The following is a 15,996-nucleotide window of genomic DNA, read 5'->3' as shown; positions in this document are numbered from 1 at the left end:
ACTTAAAGACCGATGTGATTCAACATCTAAATGCTTAACTACCCCTGTCCAAGGAGAAAAATAATAACCAGCTCAGCAGACTGAGTGTGTAATGACCACAGGGACTGTTAGGCTTTCAAACAGGAACTAACCAAACCCACACACGCATACACAAACAAATTCCCACGAGGACACAAGGGGCCTCAGCTCAGCAGGGACCTTCCAGAGAGGTGTACGTGAGCCAAGCCTGCCATTGGCCAGCCTGCTCTACCCGAACGTCCCATGTGAGCTCATTAGCCCCAATCATAACCACTTCTTTATGTCTATTTTACACACTCCATCCATTGCTACCCTGCTACACACAAATTACACTCTCCATCAGTATTGGTTGGTGTGTGTGTGTCTGTCTGTGACTGGGGGGGGTGCTTGTGTGTCTAAAGGACAGGGAAGGTTGGAGAGCCCCGTGAGCCCTCAACATTTCCCAGAAGACCTTGCAGACCCTAGTGGAGCAGAGAGGAGTGGGTGGGATGTGAGAGAGGAGACGACCTGAGATGAAAAGTAGGTTGGAGGAGGTTAAGAATGTGGTTTCAGGTGATGAAGTGGACGACCGGGTTTTAGTTCAGGGCCTCCGTACTACTCTTTTGTGCCGCGTGACCCAGATGGGTGGCACGGGAGAATACGAGGAAAGAAGGGGAGGTAGAAAGAGATAAAGAAGGAGGCTTTTCATTAAAAAAATGAGTTCGTCTGCAGACACAGGAAGGACCCCAGAGAACCACAGAATGGCTGAGACAACAAAGGGCCCCATCATCAGTTTAGTGAATAGATCTGTCTATCTATCCCTTTTATCTTCCTCTGCTCTCTTTTTGCACCATCTCCTCCTCTCTTAATCAGCCTCTCATTGTGCCATTAGCTGAACCTGTACTCTTAATCAGAGGCTTGGCACAGACATCATCACTATCCACTGCCCTTCTCACATGCCCACACAACAGCACAAACACTAAATAAACACATTTTAATGTGACACCAATCATGTCATCTACTCAATGAGCCTCAGTTCCCCTCCCTCTCGTAGCCCACAGCCCAAACATTACACACGGGACCGTCCATCAGTCAGCCAACACGCTGCCACACTAAAAATATGTGTGTGTGTGTGTGTGTGTGTGTGTGTGCGCGTGTGGCTTTTCGGTGTGTATCCCGATGGGAGAGAGAGAATGATTTTAACTCAGTAACCTGAATCACCTGCCACCCCAAATCTTTGCATGAATACTGTACACACACACACACACACATACACATGTGCATGTCAGTGAGTGTGTATTGATAATGGCCATTAGCATATTTATGATCATTGCCAGCCTCTTATTGTTTGCACGCTCCATTAATCTTCATCTGCTGCCTGTCGAATGACAGCTCAATCTAGCAGGGCCATCAGCGGGAACTGGGCACACACATACATGCACGCACACACACACACACATTAGGAATGTTTAGTTGTACATAAAGCATACTTGCATCAACAATCTCAGGGCATTGTCTCACACATGCAGACACACACACACATTCAGGCAGACAGCATGATTGACATTTACCCCTGTGAGTCTAATCTCCGGTGGTTATCCTCCCCAGCTGTGTAGGGTTCTGCTTGGCTTCTCCTGTGCATTGCTATGGTGTCATACCAGGCGTGTGTGTTCCTTCTGGGCCACCGATGGGTGATGGTTCCCCTTGATCAAGGTGTACCAAACCAACCTCATTATGTATGGTTGCCTGTACAAGCAGCCCACTACTGTGTACTCCAGCGCTCCATGCTCATACCCATCCAACACACCCCTCAGTCAGTAAAGAACCAAACACACACCTTTATGGGCAAAAAGCAAAAAAATCAAAAAAATGCCAAAGACACAGTGAAGTAGCTAAACCGGTTGCGTGTGTGTCTGTGTTCACCGTGATGACTGCGTGTTTGTGCATGCACAAGAGAGCATCCGTTTAATGTGCTCTCAAATGTTAATGTGTTTGTTTAAAGCCAGTACGACTGACTCCCAGCTGATTAGTGGCTGAATGAGGGCTGGAAACGAGCCAAGTTCAATGGGAGGTCTGTTCTCCTGTTGCCTCTTCGCTCTCCTCTGCATCACGCTGCTGCGCTAGGAAGAGCAACCCGGGGGCCAGGATATCTGTGTGTGTGCTCAGATGCAGGCTTATCTGGGACATAAATTTAACATAGCGGATATAAAAGCACAGTTCATGATATCATTTATAATATCACGGCTGCTCCTGATAGTTCACTTCCACCAGTACTGATTACATTGAAGGTATTTAGTATGTTGAACTGTCTTAAAGGTGTAGCTCAACAAAACAAGGAAATAACATTTGCTTTCATTGTTGATCAGAAAATCAATACAATGTTCATGTTTGTGATCTTTGATGCTCACTTATAGATTTGTCCTCTGTATCTGACTTAGGAGAACTAAGAGGCTGATGGGAACCATGTCACTGGATGGTAGTTATGGTGTAAGGAATATGATATTAATGCAATATTGGTATATGAAAGATGAGTGGGATTATCTACTTATTAAACAACAGGTACTGACTGTGAGGGAATGCAAGCAGAGTTTCTAACTGTCCATTAACACTGTAACTGTGATGTACCCTCAAATAATATCAACAGACCAGAAACGAATGTGTGCAGTCTCAGTTTAAAACACTAACAATAACCTGAAGCTATTGCTTTGTGGAAACTTTGACAGTTATTAATCTTATCAATAAGTTACATATTCATGTATCAAACAGGGACGTTCAACCCACTTCTTCAGTTTTTTCCTAGTGTTATCTTCTGATTCTTATCTGCCTACATCATTCTGGTGGACTCTGCAGACTCCAAACATTTTTACAAGTAATACTGTGAATTAAGTGACATCTGATGTGTGAAATCTATGGACTCATTTATCTTGAAGCTATAAGATGGTATAAACCACAATGCATAGGGTAGAACAAGTCATAACGCTCCTGCACCATAAAGCTGTTTTTTATAGAGGCTATCTATAATATTCTACTATCAGAGATTATATAAGTTTTATTGTGATTCTACACAGAGAAAAGAGTTTTATGTAGCTTTCCACTCTGATATCAGCTCCAAAGACTATTTGTCAGCATAAGAGTTGTGCATTGTTAACATTTATGAGACATGAGCTAATATATTCGAACAGTTTATGGAAGCAGTAAAGAGTGAAATACATAATTTGCTAACATGTACCATGTAAAACAGCTCTTAAATAAGAGCTGTGAATAGTAATGCAGATGTGCTATTGTTTAAGTATATTTAATTCATTCATAACCAGGAAGGATTTTTCTCGTCTTTGTAGCTTCCCTAACAGTAAAACTCCTGTCATGTGTAGTGAAATAATAATAATAAATAATAAGTCATAATCAGGTCACATGATGGAAAACTGAGGAAAACCATCTTAAAGCATAGATAGACACATATTTTAGATGCTTCTTTCATTGGCGACAGGTTAAAACTAGTTTTCAGCCAATCACCATTTTGTGTCTTTTAAATAAGCTGTGTGACAAAAGATATTAGTCCTTTCATATAGAGGCGCTGGACCAGACTCAACCGACCTCTTAGCTCTCAGGACCCGTAATCAATTCAATAATAAATCCAGACACAAACATGATTTTTAAAATGAGATGAGCAGTGCAAAAATGTACACTCATAATTTCAAATCCACTGTACAGGATTTTAAATCCATTATACATCATATAACTCTAGAACTTTCAACAATTTCATTTATTCACTGACTATAAAAGCTTAAATCTCCATTGTCCTGTTTAGAAATGCTGTGAACAGTGGTTTAAATGTGTAACTTTATCTTAATTTTGTTTTGTATTTTTCACAGTAGTTGAGGAATTTCTGTCATTTCTGAATACTCTTGTTATCATGAGGAGTCCTCAGACGTTGGGCTGATAAATGCAGGGTCACCTAAAAACATGGTATAAAACCAAAACACTTTGTATAATTTATTTTCATTACACTTAAACACCATTCAGTTTTTGTTTTATGTTTACAGTTCATACACATTTCTCTGTTTTCAGGGCAATGAGTCCATGACCTGGTTAATGCAGTGGTGGGCGAGTTCACATTGATGTATTAACACTAACTGTGCTGCTCTCCTCATCTGCTTCATTTAGCCTATGATTAACTCCCAATCATGAGGTGGGATTAAAAGTCAGAGTGAAAATATTCCATACATATTTAATACTCCGCTAACAAGGAAACCAGCTCCCAAACTGCCAACAAAATAGATATACACACACTCCCATATACATCTCCCCTTTCCTTGCCTGAAAACACACACCTAAACATTATGGCTATCTCCCCCCACACCTCGGTGCTGGCTAGGTGGAATTAGAAAACCAACCCCGCAGTCTCATTAATTAATTAAACACCTTGTGCCAGTGGCACCTGGGTACCGGTTATCACTGCCACTCAGACACACCGTGATCTCAATAACTACCCCACCGCAGGCCACTGAGAGATGGGAGGTAGGGGTGCAGGGGAAGGAAGGGCCATTGATTCTTCCTCCACAACACTGAGGTAAAGACAGTTTCTTTAAAGAGCAAGAGAAACAGGAAGAGACAGAAAGTTACATTTCAAGCACCGTCTTTCTGTGTATGCAGCAAACTGGGGCACTGAACTAATGCAGAACAGTCTGATGAGTGTTTATGTTTGTGTGCCTTTCCCTCCCTTACAGGCTCCAAGGGGCTTTTATATCATCTGGCCTAGCAGGGCCCCTAAATCACTGCAGCTACGCCCCCTCATCATCTACTTTTATTACATTTGTATGTGGAAACGCTGCAGAAACAAACGCACAGCATGTTTTGTGTGGTTCATTTGTATTCGTCCCTCTTCTTAATTTGTAACTACGCTGTATATTTTGTTCACAAGAATCATCTTCTTTTTGATTATGTATTTATTTTTAATTGAATCAATGTAAACGAGTATTAAATGGGAAAACAGTGTTGAATCTTTATTATTATTTATTATTATTTTTTTAATTACCTAAGGGAGTTTCTTTCTGTCATCACATGTGGTCCCTTTTTTTTAGATTTCATGCACCACAGAGGTGATTCAGAGCAGAGTCACTGATGATACATACATATGTTTTAATATACTGTATGTGTGTGTAACTTTTTCACTGTTTCAGCGTGTTTTATCTTTTACCAGGTGTCTAAAATGGCAATAACTTGTGTGTATTGTTATAATGCAAGTCAAACAAGCCACATCAACCAAATGCCACAGTTAAAAAGATGAGATTCCCTAGCCCAAACTGATCCCAATTAATAAATTTAAATATATTGATTTTATTGTATTTGAAGAGATGAAAAATACCAGGATCATATACATAAATTGACTGAAGCATATCACTGTGATATTCAAAATGCTAGACCATAGTATTTATTTTAGATGAAACCAAGGCCACCAGCACTAATTGGACCTACAGGGACAAATAATTTGCAGATCTGAAAAACAAGTGGTATCACTCTTGATTTTGATGCGTTTCAGCTTTAGAAACTGACTGAAGAACTGTCTGAATCAATACAAGAATTGGGAATTGAAAACTCAATGCAGGTGAAACACAACTAAAACAAATGAGGACATATGACAGAAAACATATTTCTAAATACGGTTGACAACGTCTGAATGGACAATAATTAAACACCGGATTAATGAGTAACAGATTGGATTCAAGGCTGTAAATCTGGCTTTAATGAAGGTGTTTCCACTGTTACACAATCTGGTTGCTGCATCCTCATAACTTGGAAACATACTCTAGTTGATCAGTTGAGTTTGGGACAGAGCAACAATGGACACTTGGGGAAACTGGAACAACCTTCTCTCTCAAATGACATGTCGACAGGCGAGTATTTATCAACATATTTAGAAAGATTTGTCTTGATCGAGCAGTAACTGGAGTCTTTACATGTTATTTATATGTTTATATTTGTAGACCATGAATTCCAGTATAAAGTTAAACTTAATTAAATGTGTATTTAATGTAAAATACCAATACAATAAGAATATTTTTATTACAGACATATAGTTATTTTAAGATCTTCATTAATGCTGCAGTTCAGCTTTGTCGTAATCGTTGTCTTCTCTCATAATGACCCTTATAGATACCGGTTGCTCCCAAAAAAACAGTCAAAATATACGATTTTATGTCCTAACTGCTTTTATTTCCCAGGTTTCATAAGTTTCAATGTCTTGACATTTGTATTGAAGAAATGAATCAAGGGAAAACCAGATAGGGCATGCCGACACTATGAACTGTTCTAATTGAGCTCTTTTCTCTGTAGCTTGATCACAGTGTGTCAACAGCAGAGTTTGGAGACTTGATTGAGTTTGTGAACCCATGGTTGGGATTGTCTCTTTGGGGTGTTTATGTTGGAGACGGTCAGGTTATCCATTTTGGAGTGGGAGGTAAGAATTGAAATATACTGATATTTTCATTAAAAGTGCATCTCATTTGAATATTATCTAAACATGTTACTGAAACAGTTTGAATATACCTGATTTATTTTAGCTAATATCATCTTGATGTTTCCCTCCAGATGATACCATGACACAGAAGGCCTGCCGCAGTTTCCTTCAATACATGGTTCCAAAATCAAAAAGCAGTCGTGTTCTGAAGAAAACCAAAATCTGCAGGCAGAGCTTTACAGAGATCAAACTGCTTCCAGGAACTCAAATCAGGGTCAACAACAACAAACACCACCTGGTTCCATCCCTGCAGGAGACGTTGCGGCATCGCTGCGACACGTTCCTGCATCAGGAATTCAAATACGACCTGATAAACTTCAACAGTGAGCATTTCGCCACGTTTGTCCGATACGGCCGTGCTGTGTGCAACCAGGTGGGTTCATCTATACTTGTGTGGCAGTGATTATGTGGTAAATTTAACATGAGCACCCAACTAACCTGTAATTGATTGTATATATTTGAATATTGAATTAAATAACAGAATTTTATCATTAAACAATTTTTCAAGCAATCATTTAATCATTCCAGGGTGTGAAATGTGCTTTCTTGGTTTCACGTTATGGTAAAATATCTCGATTTAATGTTCCAATTATCGTCTTATTATTTTTAGATTCCCTTCAAAAAAATGAATGAAGAACATATGGATACAACTCAAACTCTGCAAATGATAATTCAGCAACGGATGGAGACGCAAAGTTGAGATTTTCTGTGGTGCCTCTTCTGTCGCACAAACTTTGGTAATGAGCAAAATAATAATAATAAAAAAAAAAAAACACCTCTGCTGCTACTTTGTCTGAGAATGTTTCATTTTAACAGCTCCAGACACAATCAAATCTGTTCACAGTATTAACAATGTTTCTGTGACTCCACGCTCACCCACAAAATCCTTAGCAAACTCTATTAAAGGCCAAAAAAAACTTATCAACAAAGCAAAGCCCAAAAGAGTCGGGAAACTATGTGTCCCCTTGTTTATTAAGACTTCAGGAATGTCAATAAGAGCATTTCTATACAGTAGGACTGAGGAGGCCAGCGCGCAGACACAATGACCTTCTGCTATTCTCCTCGTTGATAATGACCCAGACACAGGCACACTGCCCATCAGCCAGACCTCTAATAAAACCAAACACTCTCTATCATCTGCTAATAACCTCCACGCAGAGGCAAGAGTCATGGACAGGCCAGCGTCTTGTGAATGCGAGGAGGGGAACAAAGCTCTTGGTGGACAGGAAGTAGTCGGAAGCATCCTGTTTATCGATCAGGGACTGTGCGCTGCCTGCTGGCATATGGCGGTGGCCACATTCTTCTTCTTCAGCCCGCAAACACAAAGCAAGAAAAAAAACACACACACACACACACACACACACACACACACACACACACAGAGCAAAACATTTCACACAATCAATCCTTTTTGTACATTCATTTCCTAGGCTCTTGGTCGCCGCACTGCTACACACGCACAATTACACACATGTGTACATACACAATTGCAGGGGTGTTATTTTTTCAGTGATTTTTTTTTTAGGTAAACTCGTTACTCTTTTCTTAATTGGTATAGAGATTCCGTCCCTTTTCCCCTCACAGCAACCCCTCGGGGGGAATGCTGATTAATTGTCCTCTAAGTCCTCATAATACCCCCATCCACCAACACCACCTCCTCGCACAAATACACATTTATTTTCTCTGTTAGAAAACTTCAACCCTCTGCAGACCCTGGCTGTCCACAGACTGTTTCACAATTCAGTAGAGGACATTTTTCCAAAGTTCCACTTTTTTTCTATTGCCCCTCCTCCAGCCTCTACGTCACTGGCTCAGCCTCATGATGTACCCATACAGCTGGTCTGAGAAGGCCTGAAGAGAGAACCTATCTTGTACCCTCTTCCTTCCAGCTTGTCCCATGTCCCTGCGGAGCTGTGGCTCCCTAATGAGCTTCTCCATGGCTTTAGAGAAGGCCTCAGCTGTGGGTTCACACAGGAAGCCCGTCTCACCATCTGCCACACTCTCCAGGGGACCCCCAGAGTTCACAGCAATAACAGGACAGCAACAGTACATTGCCTCTACAGGAACTATCCCAAAATGCTCTCTGCTCGGGGTGTAGAGCACGGCAGCACTTCCCCGCAGCAATGCCACTTTCTGTGAATCAGAAGGGGAGCGCAAGAATGTGACACAGTCCTCCAAGTGTAGCTGTGCTGCTAGCTCTTTCAGTTCAGTGTAATGTTGAACATTCTCAGGAACTCGGTCATCATAGCCCCCAGCCACCACCAGGTGAATACCTGCTCTCTGGCCTTGAGGAAGGCTGCTCCTCAGAGCTGCCAGAGCCTCCAGAGCCAGGCCTAGATTCTTTTTCCTCTCATATCGGTTCAGAGAGAGGAACAGACAGGAGGTTCCCTCAGGAAGCAGCCCTTCCAGGCTTTGTGCTTCAGTGGACGGCTGGTCAAAGGTACATGTGTTGAGGGAGGGATAGAGGACATCTGCCTGGACACTGCTTAGACTATGAAAGGTCTCTCTGAAGATGCCGGCGGTGAACTGGCTGTTTACCAGAATCTAAGAGGAAGGACAGACAGATTAGTTTAAAAGATCTAACATATATCACAGGTGTTTTAATAAGTTGGACTGCAGCCTAATCTTTGATTACCCTAAAGCCTAGAATAAAATCAAAATGTGTGCCTGTGGAGAGCAGGCTGTGTGAAGATATTTAAGTTAAGTTATTTTAATTTAATCTATTACACTGTATAACCACATTTTAGTTTAGTTGTAGTTTTCCCAAGATCCCAAGTCAGGTCTGTCATAAAAGAGAGAGGAAAAAACATAAAAAAAAAAAACATACAAACCAAAATATGTCTTGATTATAGATAGATAGATAGATAGATAGATAGATAGATAGATAGATAGATACCCATAGGAAATAATAAGAAATCAATAAATAAAACCCATCTAAACCCATCTAAACAGAAACAAAGTTGTCAAATCTGCAGAACAAAACAGGAAAGCTATTTTCACATATGCTGAGATGAATCTGCAATACCGTACGCATATAATACAATAAAAGTCAATTACAGGTTTGTAGGAACCCAAGCAACATAGTGCTACTAACATATTATTTATTAGTTAGAAAAACAGTTTCCCTTCAAGAAATACAGGTCATGTCATTGGCTGTCCTGGACTCAACAACAAAAAATCATCAGGTATTGTCTTCTTCATACAACATTTACAAAAAAACAAATCTAAAGTATATTTTACATATTAATATTATATTGTTGTAATTATTATTTTATTCTTATATTTTTTATTGACATATTAATTAATTAACTAACTAACATCATGGCATTTTGTACTGTTCATGTGTTTTTACTTTAATGCTTGCTTAGCCTTCATACCACCTTTTTAAAATGTAATGTTTTTTCCCCCCCCCTTCGGTATGAAATAAAACAAGACAATCTGACATAACAACCTGTTAGATGGTTCAGCCTCCACTTTCAGTCATTATTTACCATATCAGCCATGCCTGTGGTGCGTTCCTCCAGCCAATCGATGGGAGTGCGGTAAAGCTTTTTCAGAAATGACTTCCTCTGGGTCAGCAGCTGGTCTGGAAAGTGACAGTAGAAGAGAACCTTCTTCCTGTGCCGGGACAGTCTCAGCACCGGGATACACACCGACACCTGCAGTCGAACACAACGTTTTAGTTTAGTTTATTTCATCCATCTCACAATAGGTATGTACATTGTAAACGATATAAACTAATTCAACTATTTAATTATTTAATAGTGACTAAAAAAGGCAAGGACAGCCTACACTCCTCTCTTTTAGGCTACACTGCATGAATCAAAATCAAAATAGAAAAGGTAAGAAATACAAATGCACATCTTCCATGAAAAATGTTCTTCCTTCCTTTGCTAAATATAATCACAGTCTAATCATTCATTAACCATAGTATTTCTCTTAAGGCAATTAAATTAAATTAAAATAATTATAAAACACAGAAGTAAACACTCATCCTAAACAAATAGTGTAAAAACTCTGTGGGACCTTTGTTGTTGTGGTTAATAATAATCTTATTCATGTATTCATATAGTCACTAAAGCTTTAACTGGTGTCACACTTGAGATAAACAATTGGTTTTCTCTGTTATTATGTAAAAGAGAGAAGGGTAGTGCCTGTTTGTATGTGTGCAAAAGGGTGTAACACCAAAAGGGAGGCAAAAAGAGACAAACACAGCTGACAACAGAAGGTCTCTGTTCTTTGATCAACAGAGACAGTTACAAGAAACAGAAAGCTCAGAGGTTGTTAGCATCAAGACAGCTCACCTGATCACAGAAGATGACATCATACTCCACCCCACTTAGAAAGACCAGATAGAGGGCCACATAGACCATCCTCAGGTATGCACACAGGGCATGGAGGTAGCCAAAAACGCTGGTGGGAAGCCAGTCACCCACACATTTCTATTAGAAGAGAGAATACTAAATGTAAAATGACAGCTATTACAGGATGCATTTTCATCTTTGAGGGACAACAATATGTAGTCATATGTTAGCATACCACATGCAGGTTTGGATCCTGGGTCTCCGAGAAACAGTGTGTTGGATCATAGTGGGCTGTCCAGATCTGAACGCTACAACCCCGAGACTTCAGAGCAACAGCGGCATCGACCACCAGTCGCTCTGCTCCACCAATACCAAGATCGGGATGGAGGAACACCACCCGTGTCATCCTGCACACAGAAATCCAAAAAGTTATGATTGAATTTGGAGTATTGCTCCCCAAAAAGACAATGCTGGTTTGCAAACAAGTTTTAAAATCCAGTAAACACTTTATAATTTAGAGTGACACGCAAGCATCAAGTAGGCACTACAAAAAAAAATACAAAATTTGGTGGTCAAAGTTGAAACAGCCTCATGAGTGCCTTAACCTCAAACATAGCATTAAAGAGAAAAATCATTTTCAGAGGCATTCAAACTATCTTAAACTTGATGTTGCTGACAACAAACAATTTCCAACAGAAGAGATTCATAAATCTGCACTCAAAAGCCAAAAAAATATTTCAGAACTGCATTGTTGACGAACATAAAGAATCTGCCCTTGTGACTGTGTAATTTAATTTATAACTTTTACCTCTAAAACGCTTTATGTCATGTTTAACAGCAAATTTAGCCACATCTACTTTCTGCAGACCAACCTTGTTTGGCACAATGTCCTCAAATACTCTGAATGATCTCTGTATTAGCCTAGTCATAAGTAAGATAATAAAATTAAAAAATGAAAAGTCTGATTTGGGAAACAGTTTGTAAACAAAACGACTTTAGCTAATGTGCCAACGCTAAAGGTTCTAACTAGCTTATGTAGCTAACGAATCATTACGTTTTAGATAGGAAACGTAGTGGCCATTTATCTTTACAATTGGACCTAAACCATTTTTAACTCAGTATCACATTCTAATGCAGTATTGTTTACCTTTGTATCTCTTCACCACCTTCTCCAACTTTGAAAGCCTGTGATCATACTCGTCTAGCTACCCGTAGCTATGAAAACGGTGGGTGAAACTCTACCACGTGGACGACATGTTGGCTCAGATTAACCGTTGTGATCAGGCTACTAGCGCTTCGAGTTTGAGCCACAATGGTGCCTGTTTCCTCAATGTACCGGAGTCTCTTCCTGCGAGACACGTCTCATTCAGAGACAAGGCGCGCTACGAATTTGCCTTTGAATTGAAGTAAAAAACATGTATAGTTTCAATAGAGCGCAAAGTGTAAAAAAATTCTAAAATATATTTTATGAACATGTATCAAAAATAAGCTCCTAAAACAGTGTCTGTTTCATTCTTTTTTACGGTGGATGCGACAAACCATTCAGGCTTCTGCTCGGTCGCCTGCGGTGGTCTTGTGTTTTGCAGTCGTGTCCTTTTTAGACAAGCGTCAGCTTTGAGAGACCTCTTCTTAAGTTTTGTCCAATTCACGCTGACTGCCTGCTGTTCATTTAACGTGAACATCAACTAGAAGAGGGGCTCAGGGTGTCAGCTAGCACCGGAACAAATCAAATAAAATGGTAAGAATCTCAACTTCATCTGAAACTGCTATTGCTACTGAAGCTAACAAGCTTTAATGCCTTCATTTAGACCTGAGCTAACGTTTTCTGTCTGTCAGCTAGCCTGCTAATGTTAGCTTAATCGTTTGTAGACGTGGCTTATTTTCAGCAACTCAAACCTTACCCTGAAACGCATTTAAGGTGATGGCTCAGCTAAATAACTCATTTATATGTATGTGTAACAGGTTTAGTGAAGACTGCATGTTGCCATTATATAAAAGCAGTGAGCAGTGTGAACTTATAGAATAACCCTTGGCCTTATGTATATGTCAGTTAGCTGTGTGTGTTTGCGTGTGCAGAATGAATGTATAGGTTAATGGAGCTGAATCCTGTCTTATTAATCTTGTCTTCCTTTCAGCCTGGACCAGCAGCAAGTGCCACCAACGTTGGGGCGTCTAGCCGTTCCCCCAGTAAGACAGTTGCTCCCCGGCAAGCAGGCTCCACAGTCAGACAGAGGTACACACTTTCAATATGTGACTGCCAAACATAAACTATTACAAACTGCTCCCATCCAAGTAAACGGATCACATGGGTATATTTACACAGGCTGGTGACAAATAAAAAGAAAAAATACCAAAGAAATAAAACAAAATAGTCTGAAAATTTGTATGAATCATATGGGAAGGACTTCACAGGTACTTCATTGCAATGCCAGCATATGTTCATCCATTCAGTATAGCTCAGAAACACTGAGAGCAACCAGCCACCCTTCGTTGCCCAATTGACTTGAACAGCTTGTTTTGCTTTAAGTTGTCATACATCTGTATGTTTGGTATCACTGACTACTAATTAGCTGTTAGCGCCTTCCTTGTATTAAACATGAGTGTTGTTGACTCTGCCTGCATACAGTCTCATAATTATTTTGAAAAGAAAAAAACAGCAATGTCTTGCCTGCTCGTTCACCAACCAGTAAAACGTGATTGATGATTTTCCGATGACCCTTCTTTGTATATTTGTGTGCCCTCTGTAGAGTAGAGGAGCAGATAGATGTTGCAGTGTGGACTTAATCAGTGTGTAATCAGAGGCTTGTTGTTACCTCTTTCATTATTACCCATAACTATCACCCTCTTCATTACCTCATTAACCTCAGTTTAATCTCATCACACGAGTGAAGCAGCCATGAATCACTCTTTCATCACCAGCTACTGTAGTTTGCGCTGCATTCAACATAGTGTGTAACAGCACAAGTTGTTTTTCACTGGGATTGTTTCCAAGTAGAGAGTGGAATTTGTAAAGTTTGGTAGACCTTGACCATAAATTTTTGTTTGAGAAATATAACATTGCAAAAATTAGTTTTGTTTTCTGTAACCTAGACATCATGTAAAAATTCTAGTAATTCTCAGCGCAAACTGACATTGTTATAGTTCAGTTTAGTTAATAAGTTGCGTTTGTGTGTCACACAGGAAAGCAACCAGCAGCGGTACACGCAGTGGTGGCAGGACCACGGGATCTGCAGGCACTGGTGGCATTTGGCGCTTCTACACAGAAGACTCACCAGGCCTCAAAGTGTAAGTTTCAACTTCTAAAAGCAGCTAGTGTAAAGCTCTTACCCATACACACACTCGCCAATAAATTCAGCCATTTAGATTTAATTTGAATGCACCTGGAAAACCCACTAATTTCCAGCACTTCATTAATAATTATGTTGATCAGGTAGAAAGGGAGTGATGTTTAATGGCAGGAAATTGGGCAGATGGGATAAAACAATATCTGAACTGTGGATTGGCTTGATTTTAAGTGTCTACGTACACACTGAAGCAAACATTTCGAAAACTCTCCACCTCAAACTTCTTTTCTGCCGCATCCTAATATTAGAGAAGGCGTCCTGTCTCATGGCCGTAGCTGGCCATGGCTGATCGATGATGCTGAGGTGGTTATTGAGTGTGTCTCTTGAGCAGTCGAAGGAGGGCAGACTTGCCATACAGCCCTGTATATCGAGTGCGTGTTTGTTCCTGCGTTAGACACCGGCCTCAAAGCTTCATTAAAGGATCCACTCTGAAAGGTCAACTCAATTACAGCCTTCTGACAGAGGGAGGGGAGGGGGATGTGGAGGAGATGGTTGGCATGGCAATGCTGCTACTTAGCGATACACCCCTCCACCCCATCCCCCACTCAGACCCTCCTTCAGAGATGAGAGTCCTTCCTTGTTTCCGAGACTCATCAATAAAATCAGCCACTCCACTAAGACTCTTACTTTAGGGTTATAGCAAATGATGGCATTTTGTGTTTGTGTGTTAATCAGTGTCTCTTTGTTGTTACAGCGGTCCGGTGCCAGTGCTGGTGATGAGTCTGCTTTTCATTGCTTCGGTTTTCATGTTGCACATCTGGGGGAAGTACACCCGCTCTTAAACAGCACCTGATGACCTTTGACCCTGCACCTCGACTTCCTTGGATCATTTGGACCAAACAAGTGAAAAAAAACTAAATATCCTTAGTTCTCCTCCCCACTGTCAATGCAACACACTAACCGGATATACAGCTGTTTCAGTACATGATCTACAGGTGCAAATAACATCACTTAAACCCATCCTGTGTTTTGAACATCTGATCGGATAATTGGGAGGAAGCAGCTCTAGCACTCGTCAGATGAGATATCTGTATGTGTCCCTTTCTTCAAGCAGCAGCATGTGTCTCGTCCACTGCAAGGTTCAGTGCAGTGCTCAAAGACGTTTTCAGGCCCCTGGCAAACATTTGTCCTTGTAGCCTCACTTGCATTTTTTTTAACGCATTTGTACAAAATGTGATTGTAATATTGTACAATAAAAAGTAAAATGGATGTGATTGAAATGAACTCTTTTATTTAGTGAAACCTTTCATAAACGTCACAAAAAGTGACTGTTGACATGGTGTTTTCACTTTGAACCTTCTGTAAGCACTACCACACTACTGAAAACGGTGAATTTGGCAAATGCTATTGCAAATGCACTTGCAGTGTACAACAAAAAATACACTTTGGCTGATTCTGTGTTGAGACAAAAATGGGAATCTTAGAAAAGACAACGCCAATGTTAAGTGTTACATGTCAGTATGATTGACAGCGCACCTAATATGTAATATAATTATATCCAGCAAATTTCAGCTACTTGCTGCTTTTTATTTACCCTCTTTGGCTACAACTCACTCAGTAATCGTATCAATTTTATTTTTAAATAGTGTACTGTAAGTGGCGCCTAATGTTGCATGTATATTCCTTGAATTATCAACTTTAATGGCTTTGCATTGAAGCAAAAGCATGTTCACTTTAATCAGATTACACAGCACACACATGCTGCACGATTATCAGCACGAGCAGAACAACCCGGACTTGTCTGTACATGTGTACGCATGTGTGCCGTTTTAAATTAAAGTGACTGGATGAAAGTGTGAACTTCTCAGTTCACATATTTCTATAGAGGTTCAGA

General features: G+C 40.3%; 3 protein-coding genes across 3 annotated transcripts; 2 read left to right on the top strand and 1 right to left on the bottom strand.

Moving 5' to 3' along the window:
- Positions 1-6,183: 6,183 nt before the first annotated feature.
- On the bottom strand, positions 6,184-12,082 carry LOC113169872 (alpha-1,3/1,6-mannosyltransferase ALG2-like). Its single transcript, XM_026371623.1, has 5 exons — positions 11,966-12,082; positions 11,054-11,225; positions 10,819-10,956; positions 10,006-10,173; positions 6,184-9,058 (listed from the first exon to the last, which is right to left on the bottom strand). Exons 2-5 carry the CDS (start codon positions 11,222-11,224, stop codon positions 8,318-8,320), a joined length of 1,218 nt encoding a protein of 405 aa, XP_026227408.1. The 5' UTR covers position 11,225; positions 11,966-12,082; the 3' UTR covers positions 6,184-8,317.
- On the top strand, positions 6,582-7,252 carry LOC113169873 (phospholipase A and acyltransferase 4-like). The gene is made up of 2 exons (XM_026371624.1): positions 6,582-6,887; positions 7,125-7,252. The coding sequence occupies exons 1-2, from the start codon at positions 6,594-6,596 to the stop codon at positions 7,212-7,214; spliced, it is 384 nt and encodes a 127-aa protein (XP_026227409.1). The 5' UTR covers positions 6,582-6,593; the 3' UTR covers positions 7,215-7,252.
- Positions 12,083-12,402: 320 nt separating the features above from the next.
- LOC113169875 (SEC61 translocon subunit beta) lies at positions 12,403-15,371 on the top strand. Its single transcript, XM_026371625.2, has 4 exons — positions 12,403-12,556; positions 12,954-13,051; positions 13,999-14,103; positions 14,857-15,371. The coding sequence occupies exons 1-4, from the start codon at positions 12,554-12,556 to the stop codon at positions 14,942-14,944; spliced, it is 294 nt and encodes a 97-aa protein (XP_026227410.1). The 5' UTR covers positions 12,403-12,553; the 3' UTR covers positions 14,945-15,371.
- Positions 15,372-15,996: the final 625 nt, after the last annotated feature.

This window comes from Anabas testudineus, chromosome 16 (assembly GCF_900324465.2).
Source record: "Anabas testudineus chromosome 16, fAnaTes1.2, whole genome shotgun sequence".
Classification (NCBI taxonomy): Eukaryota; Metazoa; Chordata; class Actinopteri; order Anabantiformes; family Anabantidae; genus Anabas; species Anabas testudineus.
The sequence above is the reverse complement of the archived record's forward strand: the minus strand, read 5'-3'. Positions and strand labels throughout refer to the sequence as shown.